Below are 12,388 nucleotides of genomic sequence, written 5' to 3'. Positions count from 1 at the left end.
CATTTCAGATAAGAACCTGGATTCTATAAATTAAGAATAAATCTAGGGCTTGGGGTATATATAGTTCAGTAGTAGGACATCTGCTTGGCATATGTGAGACCTGGGGTTTAATCCCCAGAACTGAAAAAAAAAAAAAAAACTAAAAACTATTAAATTAATCATTTAAATGTATAAGCAGAAATAACTTACATACTCACCAAACTGAGTAAGCAGAAAAGCCTCCCCACCTCCTGCTATCGCTGTCATTACCTCTGTTGGTGGAGGCCACTGAGCTGTGTGAGCTCGCTTTGACTTCTCAAGCCGGTGGGGACGGGGAGATGGTGAGGACAACAGGTTGAGGGGAACCGTGGTGATTCTCACTGAAGCTATGAAGCCTGAAGGAAGTGACGTATAGAAACACAGTGAGAATGTACTAAAAAACTTCCATTTTCACTTGTTAAAAAGACATTTCCTATAGGAAGTAATAAAGTCATTCTATATCTATCCTGCACATGTGTTCAGATTATTAACAGTTGAAACTGGAGGCTATTTGCAGAACAACTGTGTTTCATAGCCATGGTAATGCTGCCATGATCACAAAAAATTACCCATCCCCAATGAGCAAAATAGTTCAGAAGTTTACATAGATTGTGTTATAAATACTCAGAAGGGTTAAAAGTTCACAGTTTTAAAATATTGGACTGTACTGTAGATGGGGGACTTTAGTCCCCCGTTGCTGCTCTGCTTACAGTCTCTGAGCTGTAAATGACCATGTGCTTTCATGCACAGAGGTAAAGAAGTCTGTCACTTGTTTGTGAAGTGTGCAGCCCAAACCACTACAGAGCAAAGGCGTTCTCTTCCAGTGTTGCTCAGACAGGTCCATGATGCCTACAGACCAAGACTTAAAGCAGAGACAGGGCCTGGTTCAAGAAGTAGACTGCCTGCCTAGCAAGCATGAGGCCCTGAGTTCAAACCTCAGTACACCAAAAAAAATTTTAAAAACCTTAGAGCAAGTGCTGCCTGCTCAATGACTACCTCTTCTCTTCTTCTTTCCCAACAGCCAAATCCTTCTGATGTGGAAAGACAGATGACAGAAGATAGATAGATAGATGATGATGGTAGATAGATAGATAGATAATAAATACAGATAATAAAGATTGATAGATTAGATATACAGATAACAGAGACAGAGTAGATGATAGATAAACAGCAACAAGAGTACTTTAGAAAGATCCTTCACAGAAGAGGAGAACGCACTAACATTTAGTGTCCCCTGCGGACCAGATACTTTCTATATTTACATTTGTACATATACACATATATTACACATTGCAAGTGTCATTTATTACTATTTATATGATTCATAGTGTCTCAGTGGTCTGTTCTCAGGAGCGCTGTGGTTGTTGCCGGGGACTTTGCCTCGTGCGATTGAAGAATGAAAGTCAAGGGCAGCAGGGTGAGCAGAAGAGCAAAGTTTTATGTAAGCAGAGAGGAAGAGGAGTAGAAAAGCTCCCATGTACGTGGAGGGGCCTCAGAAAGGCTGAGCCCTCGAGGCCCGTTGTCTAGTGGCTTTTAAAGGGAAGCTGTTGTCTCGGTGCCATTGGTCCATTCAGGTGATGACATCTGTGCCAGCCACGGACATCACAGGGACACTATACATGCCCCTCTTTCCTTCCCACTGACCCTGAGGTCATTGTGCTGCTCACATGCCTTTAGCAGTTTCAAGGCTTGAGCGAGCGGTTTCAAGGTTTCCCACTCCCTGCACCTGTTGTCTTAACTCCCAGACTTGCAGCAGTTTCGGGGTCTCTTCCATTCTGTTTGTCTCAAGGCCTCTCAGCCTCTCCACCAAGGGCCCCCGCCCTAGTCTTCCTGCCCAGTCTCTACCTCCTAACTTCCAGTGTCAATAGGACATCAAAATAGATATTAGCTCCATTCCACACATGGAGGTTCACAAGGTTAAAGCCATCCTCCACTAGGGCTCACACCTGCTAAGTGCTATGTATGATACCACGCTGGTACTTTTTCTGCTAGGCCCAAAGGTAGCACCACTCATAGGTCCCCAGGCACAATCGAGTTTGCACCATCACATTCCAAGCGTGGAAGAAGTGACAATGCCTATACAAATCAGTGACAGGGTAAGTGGAGCTGAAGAAACCCAAACTTGCAAATCAGCGTCTGCATGAACCATTTCCTCCCCCTCTCCCACCTCCCCCACTGGGCAGCCTGTCTCCAGGAGACTGCTGGGTGAGTAAATAAATAAGAAGCTGATTTCTTGGCAGCCAGTCCTGGAGACACTAATTTGGAAAATTGCCTCAAATGAACACAAGAAGCACTAAACCAACACTTCAAACCCCAAGCAAAGCAACTGCAGCCCATCAGGACACTGCCTATCACACCGTTCTTCCCCAGAAAAGCCATTTTCTGTTCTTTTGTAAACACGGCCTCAAAGCTGTGAGCTCCTCCTGTTTTCATGCCCAAGTCAAAGCATCCAGGGTGCAGGGTACCCTGCAGAGTCTAGCAAGACTTTAGAATCACAGCCTGGAGGACTGGTACCCGGATGATGGTGCTTCTCTATTAACTCCAAGGCTGATGGACCATTTTCTGTCTAACCAAGCCTGACCTCTGCTTCTCAGCAAGGCAATGCCGGGCAGATGCTGAGTGCCCTGTCCAGCCCCTCCTCCTGCCAGCAGGGCAGCAGGACAGGTACCTGGCACTTGCAGGAATTCCATGCCTTCTTTCTGAGTTTGATCCCCAAGGAGAAACAACCCAATATGACTGATTCAGCAACACTTCCCTAGGCTTCCGCTTGTCATGCTGCTTCAGAATGGACGTGACCTCTTCCCCCTTCCTCTCCCTGTCTTCTCATAAGGCAGAACTTCTCAATCATTAATCCTGCAAGAACACCTTCACGACTCAGCCACACCCAGTACTGCATCTCACCCTTCACTAACACTGCCATATCGAAAAGCCAGCCGTATTGTCAGTTACAACTATAGTTATTTTAAATATGCAATTTTTGCTTAAATTTATTTCAAAAGAAAAATGTAAGACAGGTGTGGTGATGCACACCTGTCATCCTGGTACTCAGGAGGCAGGAGGATCACAAGTTCAAGGCCAACCTGGATCTTGTCTAAAAAAAAAAAAAAAAAACTGTACATTAATTACAACCAGGAATAAAAAAAAACAGGTAGTAATCAAATAAAATAGCTTTTAACTAGATATTATGTCTAGCAAGGTAGCTCAAATGGTAGAGTGCCTGCCTAGCAAGCCCGAAGCCATGAGTTCAAACCTCAGTACTGTCAATGGATAGAGATATTTAGAAAGAGATACTAGGTGTTCTCAAGATAAGGGTGTGACACAGCCTTAAAAGATGAGATAATACGGGCTGGGAAGGTCTCAAGGACACAGTAGCATCCAACTGAGATCCTCTGCTCATCACAGCACTGAAGACAGAGTAACTGCCTATGCTCACACAATGTCACACTCACATCATCTAGTCATTAAACAGAAACTAAACAAGCCAAGGTGCGAGGACAGAAGGGGAGGACCTGCCTTTTTTTAGAACCCTGGCTGTGCAGTAAGCTCTCCAGAAGGGCCCGGGGCTGTGGGGCTTCCTGTATTGGCTTTTGTATGTGTATGTGTGGTGCCACTTCCTCTGCTGAAATGAAGGAGTCACCAGAAAGGACGAAGGGAGTTGAAGAAGCTTCTGGAGTTGATGGGAGAAAGCAGGATCCAGGGTTCAGTCTCTGTCTTGGAAAGAAAAATCATAGCCCTGCTCAATGAGAAAGAACACTTCCTCCCGAGACAAAACTGGAGTGACACAGGTGTCCCCAAGGGCACTTATGATGGTATCCAGAAGGAGAGCTAAGCAGTGGTGACTGAAAGTCTCGATTTTCTCCACAGATATTTTTCTCCTGAGAATAAACTTATTCTCTGAGAGTGAAGAGGATGAAATAAGTGGGTTTGGGGAGCCTGGAATGGTCATTGAAAGGCCAGAAGCCAGAGCCTCCAGGCCAAAAGAAGAGTAGGTCTTGTGTCCTAGGTCTGCTGCAGCCCCCAGCAGTGCAGGCTTGTCACCAGCAGTGTGCAGCAGTCTGGGAGACAGCAGTGCAGACCAAGGGCTGGGGCCTAGCAAGCTGACGGAAGTGCACGAGGGAAAGGAGGAACAGAATTTTCTCTAGGCCCTGCGAGACCTGACCTCGCCCGGTCTAGAAGGCAACATGCTTCTCTGCTTACACAAGGCCAACACACAAAACACCTCATTCCATCCAGCCCCATATGCATGGGAACACCTTTCTGTTCTAAATGGCCCAGTGTGAACCAAAAAGCTACGACAAAAGTACCATAATAAGCTCACATAAAACCAGCCCATCTAGAAAGAGGACAAGAGAATTACAACATGCAATTAATGTAGAAAGAGAAAAAAAATTGTGAGAGGAGATAAGACAACTATGTCATGAACATAAAGGTTAAAAATGAGGGTTGTTCAAAACTTCAGCTGAAAGGTTAATTCCCAGCGCCTTACACATAATACAATAGTTTTGTTAATGGAACAATATCCAGTTCCCTTATGTGTATCAGCCCCCACGAAGTGAGATCAGCCATGACTATAAATTAGGGGAACTTTCACACAAAACAGGTGTTTAACAGATCCTAATCTCCATACACAGGAACCTGCCATCTTTCTCTGTAAGTGCAAAAAATAAATAATTAAATAGAGCCACCATAAGACTGTCAGGTTTTTGCTGTTTATGTAAAGGAAATTTCAACCGGGATTTTAAAACCCTCAAATCTCCTGCCAAAGAAAGGAAGGGAAGGAAAGAGGGAGGGAGGAAAAATCTAACTTATTCCAGGTTCTTGTGTTGGTCGCGGCCATAGGCCAGCTCTTACTAGAAACTCTAGTATAGGTACCCAGATTTCTGTATCAAGAGACAGCGTCCAAAGTCAGAAGCCTGAGGCCCTACTTGGCCTTAACGACACTAAATGACTCTAAAGCTTTATGTAAACTCTTTATAAAAATAACTAACATGGTAGCAAGTTACAGTGATATTACTTTATCAGATGTTATGAATAACCCCCCAGACAAGATTCATTGCTATCCTTAACCCTCAAGAGCTCAGTGTGTGACATTATTTGGAAATCGGTGTAATTGTTAAGATAACGTTGTTGTGATTAGTAGAGGCTCTTCATCCAAAGTGAGGGTGTCTTTATCAGAAGATGAGAAAGAGCCACACTCAGAGAAAGATGGCCATGTGAACACACAAGCAGACTGGAGCCATTTATCTAGCAAGGACGCTGGCCATCGCCAGAAGCTGGGAGAGAGACACGGAATGGGTCCTCCCTCAAAAAGAGTTACCCTGGCTGACACCAGATTGCAGACTGCTGGCCTCCAGAACTGTGAAAGAATAAATTTCTGTTGTTTAAAGTCACCCCGTGTGGGTGCTTTGGGACAGAGGCCTTAGTGAACAAAGCCTTCAGTCTCCATCTATACAGAGGAATGTTCTCAAGAAACTACAAAAATAAATCCATACTTAAGGAATAAATGCACAAAATTCTAAACAATGTTCTCAGACTCCTCTAACCTCTAACCCTAGGAGACATCTGGCAGTGTCTGGAAGATGTTTTTAGTTGTCATAGCTAGGGGTGGAGGTGGGGTGATATGGGAATCTAATGGGCACTGAACATTCTACAATGCACAGGACACCCTATCCCCCAGTAACAAAGAATTAATCTGGCCCCAACTGCCAATAGTGCTGCGCTAATCAAAGAAAATGCAAGAGAATTCTAGAATGATCGAAAAAGGAAAACACACATTCAGAAAGTCCTGCATCTCTTACTTCCCTAATCTGATGGCCTCCCAAGTTTTTTAGCTCCTGTGTCTGCCTTCTCAAAATTGTGAAATGGTGGTAATTGTATCACGCAGGTTTTCTGAGGGTTGAATTAAAACACAGATATATTCAAGTACTCGAATAAAGCACTAGCCAAACACCAAGTAACAAGTTATAAAAAGTTTTGCACACTTAGTACAGGAAGGAAGATCTCTCTGTGCAGAGATGTGGGGTGAGGGAATGAGGGGGTGAGGGTGCAGGGAGAGAGTAGCTGGAGAAGGCCATCAAGTCTTGTACCTCATGGTCCATCTCCATCCAGCTTTGTTACAGACTAGTGGGCCTCACAGTCTCCCTCCAGCTAAACTCAATGAGAGCTGATCCCAAAAGAGGAAGGACATGGGAGTTGCTGGACCACCCTGGCCTACAATGACTCTCCTGCACTCTTGTCATGAGACCCAATCCCAAGACCACCTGTGGGGTTGAAACTTGGGTTCCTGTCCCACCTTGCCAAACACCCCAACTAACAGTAATGACACTGCTCTCTCCTTTACCCCCTAGAAACCTGCAGTCAACCAACGCCAGGCAGCAGGTACTACAGGTTCAGTGGAAGAAACCAAGCTCTAAAGGCAGCTTCCTGTCTGGTCTCACTTATATGAAAAGCGAGTTTACTGTCTTGCAAGTGTGGACACTGGTCACCCTCATGGGAAAGAGGTGATAAAAACAAACAACAACAAAAAACACGGCCATATTTCTTGATCTAGGCGTGTAGAAGGTATACAGGGTTTATATTGGAGGAAAAGCATCCAGTAAATGCAGCCTCACCACCCAAAGAAAATCTTCCACTACCACCTGGAAAGAGGGCACAGCCATTCCCACCCTTCTTTGCCCATTTCCGGTTTTGTCTCACTCTCTTTTTTTTTTTTTCAGCTTCATGTTGCGTGCAGGGAGGGAGCGGGCGGGTAGAGGGGCGTGGCTAAGAGGGTGGGCGGGGCCTCGCCTCGGAACGGAAGCGGGAGGCCTACAGCCCTTCCGGTACTTGATGTAAACTACCGCCCCCACAATGCCCCGCGGTCCCGCGAGTGGCCTGTCTCGTCGCGAGAAGCAGCGGCTGGGGGCGTCTGTGCGGACAAACGGAAGTGTAGGTGACGGTCCCAGATATCGCCGCCAAGCTGGGAACCGGGGAGATGGCCGAGATTGACCCCAAGACCGTGCAGGACCTCACCTCGGTGGTAAGGGACAGCCATGGGGACCCCGCTTCCCGAGGCTTCGCGGTCGAAGCTAGAGTTTTGACACCGGGTGGCGGGTGTGGCCCGGCCCCTGCCCTCGACCCCAGTCACCTGCCCGTGACCTCCGACCCCGCCAGCCCACCGTTCCCGCACCCTCCGCGCTCTCCTGCCTCACCAACCCCGGCTGCCTGCGTGCAGCCAAGCCACCCTGCGTTTGGAGTCGCCGCGGGCCCAAACTGGAAGGGGCTCCTCAGCCCATAGAGCTGATTTGACACTTGGGAAAACGGAAACCCGGAAAAGAAAATGCCTTGCTGAAGGCCCCCGGCTGCCAGGAGGCCGAATAGGGGAGCAACCCGGGGTCCCAGTCATCAACCCCCGTCCCCACCCTCCGACTCCACCCTCATCCCAGAAACGGGGCTCAGGATAAGCGGGACTTGCTGGTTAGATCTGGTTTCTGGTTTCTCTTAGGTGGAGACACTCCTGCAGCAGATGCAAGACAAATTTCAGACCATGTCTGACCAAATCATTGGGAGAAATATCCTTTCTTTGTAGCCAGCCCCTTGGGCACTTTGGCACCTCCTTCCCCTACAGTAGTGGAGACAGGTGGGAGGTTGCATGCCAACTCCAGCCATTCACTTGGAAATTTCCCCACTGAGCCGGGCTGTACTGCGTTCCTCAGAAAGATGGTGCATACGCCTATGCTACCCAAACCCTGGGCTCCGAGACCCTAGAGAGCCCACCAATGATCATGACTGCTATGGTTGACTGTCGACAGCCAACTGAGTGCCTGCTTTGAGCTTCACCATAACCTTAGAGGGCAGAGTGACACCATCTTTAGTGAAGGAAGAAACAGGTTTAGGGCTGGCAGAGTGACTCAAGTGGTAGAGGGCCGTCCTAAGTTCAAACCCCAGTGCTGCCAAAGACAAAGAGAGAAACTGAAGTCTAGAGAAGAGAGAGAACTGACTGGGTCGCATCACTAGTAAGGGTCAGGGCTGAGCTTTGATCTTGGTGGCCTTGCACCAGGCTCCAGTATTCCTGACCACCAGCTTTAACTACATCCAAAGGAAATTGGTTTCCTCCTTAAGACAGTTGTATTTAAGGCCATAGTCTCCAGGGGCCTGGAGGAAACATAAAAATGGCTGTGTTGTACATTGTCTTTAACTTGGCCACTCGATGACATGAGCAGTCGTATCGATGATCTGGAGAAGAACATCGCAGACCTCATGACCCAAGCTGGCGTGGAAGAGCTGGAAGGTGAAAGCAAGATACCTGCCACGCAAAAGAGTTGAAGGTGAGGGCGGCACACCTTTTCAAAGAATCAGAGGATAGCCCCGCATCCTGCCCCTGCCTGTAATCCCAGCACCCAGAAGTTGGAGGCCATATTTGGTGTAGGTCAGTTCCCTGCCATGATCCCAGGAACCATCCCTTTTTTTTCACCCCCACCATCTGCCCTCATCATGGAGTCCTGTTTTGAAACTTTTCATGCCAAACTCATTCCTTGTGCAGAAAGTTTTCCCAGTTTTTATTAAATTAGAACGATATCACTGTTACTTGAGACCACAGGCTAACAGGAAACCACTGAGTTTCTGTCCTTCCAGCAGTAACAAATGTGTTTTTGTTGGCCTGGTTCATCACTGGAAGATTTTTGTCATTGATTTGTTTTGTTTTGTTTTTGAAATATTAGGTAACTCAAGCTACCTACATTCTCAGTTTCTTAAATGTCTTAAATTCTACATACTTTATTGGGAACTTATGACAGAGATTATGGTCACATTATACTTTACTCTAGGTTTGGTTAAATCTCCACTGATCTCAGATAAGAGAAGAAAGACTAATAATTTCAAATCTATGTAACGAGAGATAGATGCACAGAAATCAGTCAATAGAATGGGTTTCTTCATTGTAAGTCTTCATCTGTGTTTGTTTGTGGTGGTGGTGATTTTCTTATAAGCTCCCCCAATTTTTAAACTCATTTTTCTCACATACTATTTGTAGCATCTTTAACTCCCTGTAAAAATAAAGATTACCCAGGATGTTATGTGACTAGAGTACCAAGCAGGATATATAATGGCAGATACCTAAATCCTGTCCTAATTTCTGGGCATGCCCCAGACTGGATTTTCAGTAACTGTGGGGTAGAAGTTGCTTTGAAGTCCAAGAGAATAAATAAAAGAGGCTCGGGAAGTTAGACACATAAACTTGCATGTGTCTTAACAATCATTGGGTTGATTCACATAACTGCTTTGTATGTGTTATGTCATCTGTATTCCTATCTAAGATAATTTGGAAAATGTCCTGCCAGTCATGGACGTTTCTCCAGGGTCTCTCTTTATATGATGTGACAGTCAGAGATCCCATCAACTAAGAATTGCAAGATGGCAGAATTGAAGATTGTCAAATGACAGGGAGGGTATAAGGAAGGGGATGGGAGTAGGAAATGGACTCAGAAAACTTCGAATAAAGATTTCCAATTAAATCTTTTAATTTTGGTAGAATATTATACACGGGATGTTTAATTCAATAGATGGTTTCAAAAGGATGTTAATTGGTAAATCTGTGTATCATTTTTATTTGTCCTCATCTCATGAAAACCATGTTGATGGTTTTTTCCTCTTCGATAGGTTGCTGGTAGCTTACACTGAAATGTGGAACACCACTTCTCCAAGCCAAGAGGAAACCGAGTGGCTTTTTGCACCTAACTACTATGTGTAGACAGGTTTTATGTTCCAGAGTGTACATTCTCACCACGCCCTATGAAGTTAGTTTATAGAGTGACTCCCCCAGTTTCTGAAACACGGTATCCTCACATTTTGGAACTTGGTCAGTTGTCTCTTAATTATTAAACACTAAAACTTTGGTGGTTCCTGCAGAAAATTGTCAAATTTTTCAGTGTACTTTGTGAAGTCATTTTTCTTGCCATTCTGTTTGTAGCAGTTGCTGTTTGGTACAAGTTGCTGTATAATTTTTTGTTAAATGAATAGTCAGTACTCTGGTTGCTGTTAGACTTAGTCAAGTGAAACATTTGTAGTTTAGGGTTCTTTCATTCTCAGCACAAAGTGACTGTTGAGGTTGGCTAAACACATGTAAAAACTGTTTATTCAGAAATATCTGTCACTGTCTACTCTTGTCAAAACTCAGAATTGAACCTTGACTCATACCTAAGTGTGTGATATCAGTGACAAGCACCCACTGCCACTTTACCTGAGAACTTTTAAAATACAGGAGGTAACCGATAGCCTGATGTAACGAGTTGTTCATTTGTTAGAATTTTGCATGAGATTCTGATAACTTCAGTAGGACCCTACATTGTTCAACTGCAATGGTTACCATAAAAAATCTGGCAGGATTTGAAAACTCAGCACTCCATCCTTTCTTTGAGAGCCGAACTGAGTTTGCCACTCAGAAGATGAATGACTGGTAGGAAGCTCTGGCTTTTGAGAAATACTATTTATTTGAATTACTTCTGACCTAAATTCTTGCAGCACAATGATTTTATTGTTGATCATGGAAGACAGAGATAATAACTGTCATTCAGAACCCCAGTGTCAGCAGTGCTAAGCCTGGAGGCCAGTATTGATGACCTGGAAGGCAGTCCCGTGGGATCAGCACCACAAAGGGATTTCATACAATAAGTATGTGAATAGTGTAGAAAGGTGAGGAATGGTATGGTCCTGCAGAAAGGAAAAGAGTTTCCCATACCTCCAAGTCTTGTTTGTATTGCAAAGAAACAGTTTGCCCTATTTATAAATTGTGTGGGGAGCACAAAGGAGTGAGTTCTTCTGTGGTAAAGTGGTGTCACCATGATTATTCTCCTCCTGCAGAATGTCCTGTGGTGGCTTAGCCCCTTAGTGTCCCACCCTTGAACTCAAGCCAGAGCAGCTGAAAGCCACGTGCAGGATGTTTTCAAGGCTGGTGAATGGCAAGCAGAAACACTAGGGATTCCTGGCTGTAGGAAGGCTAGTGGGACTTACTGAGGATCTGGCTTCCTTAAGTCATAGATGTCAAGGGCAGGTCACCAGTCAGAAGTATCCACCATGAATAAAGGTGCCTGAAATCCTGCTACTGGAGCTTCCTTGTGTCAAAAGTTTGTTTGGTTTTCAGATCAAAATGTACACGCCACATTAGATTATCGCCACAAACCTCCAGCGCACGCACACTGAACCCAGGAGAGGGAAGGGGTGGAGGTGGTGTGGTTGGAGAACCCCGGGGGCAGCTGGCCTGACTTGAGACTTTCTCCGGTACATTCCCCACAGCACTTGTCCCTGGAGGAGCCCCAAGAAAGGAGGATTTGTGGTCACTCGGGTTCAGAAAACTTGCTCATACTAAGCTCACAAGCAAGCTAGCAAGTAAAGGCTCTCAAGTCTTGAGGCAGAGAAGTAGGGTCTCACTTCTCACCTGTGGGTTCCACAGATGGCCGTGAACATGGTCTTCCTCAGCCTGATTAATTGTAGAACTAGTGTGTGAGTAGACAGAGATTCCACTTCAACGAGTCCCACGGAGTGTGTTTGGACAGTGTTGCAAGTCCTCAGCCCCTTCTCCAAGCTTAGAGAAGAGCCTGTGTGAAATGGGCTTTATCCCCAGCCAAGCCTTAATGTTGGTAAGGGTGGATTCCCTGCCCTTGACCACCTTGAGAAGACCTGCAGCTGCCAGGTAAGGTACACATGCCCTGAGCACACGTTCAGACACACACTGAGGCCACCACCTGCTAGTCAGTCTCTGCCTTTCTGGCACAACCTGAGTGAGCCAAAGAAACCAGTGGACTCCCATTGAGGATGCAGCCTCCCCAGGGTGGGAACACCTTTTCCATAGCCTCACCTCAACAAAAAACCACTTTCCCCATAGCATAGCTGAGGGATCCGCCCAGCTATTCCCTGCTCTAGGTGGACTGCAGAAAGACCTTGCTGACCCTGGTTCTCCACCTGTTCTCCACCTGCTGAGCACTGGTAGACACAGGTGAGTATGGGCTCTGAGAACAGCCTGGTGTATGGGTAAGGGCCCTTGCCTCCCGGGCCTGGAGGACCCACCAGCTTCTGCATTCTGCCCCTAGTTAATCTGCTTTCCTTCAGCCTCAGGATTTTAAAGTTTCTTGTTTTGCTATCAATTTTCTCTTTCTATGTATTGTTACTGGCAAAGTACTTCCACCTTTTGGCCAGGTCACAGCATGCACACAGGGTGCCAGGTAACTAAGGGTTTGGTTTGCCTCAGTCCCTGGAATCCTACCCCTGTTTAGGGCACTGTTGCTATGGGAACATGGCGTCTTCCAAACAGTTACTTAAAAATGAACTTTTTACACATCCTGTTTGCAAGTCAAAGGCTTTGTATTCAGATAATTAATGTTCTTTTATTTTGCATATT

General features: G+C 45.8%; 1 protein-coding gene across 1 annotated transcript; it reads left to right on the top strand.

Moving 5' to 3' along the window:
• Window positions 1-6,870: 6,870 nt before the first annotated feature.
• Hsbp1 (heat shock factor binding protein 1) lies at window positions 6,871-11,100 on the top strand. Its single transcript, XM_020168391.2, has 4 exons — window positions 6,871-7,036; window positions 7,502-7,568; window positions 8,204-8,324; window positions 9,655-11,100. The coding sequence occupies exons 1-3, from the start codon at window positions 6,992-6,994 to the stop codon at window positions 8,320-8,322; spliced, it is 231 nt and encodes a 76-aa protein (XP_020023980.2). The 5' UTR covers window positions 6,871-6,991; the 3' UTR covers window positions 8,323-8,324; window positions 9,655-11,100.
• The last annotated feature ends 1,288 nt before the right edge of the window (window positions 11,101-12,388 follow it).

The sequence above is a fragment of the Castor canadensis genome, chromosome 15 (assembly GCF_047511655.1).
Source record: "Castor canadensis chromosome 15, mCasCan1.hap1v2, whole genome shotgun sequence".
Classification (NCBI taxonomy): domain Eukaryota; kingdom Metazoa; phylum Chordata; class Mammalia; order Rodentia; family Castoridae; genus Castor; species Castor canadensis.
Note: the sequence above shows the minus strand (reverse complement) of the source record. Positions and strands in the feature narration are given on the sequence as shown.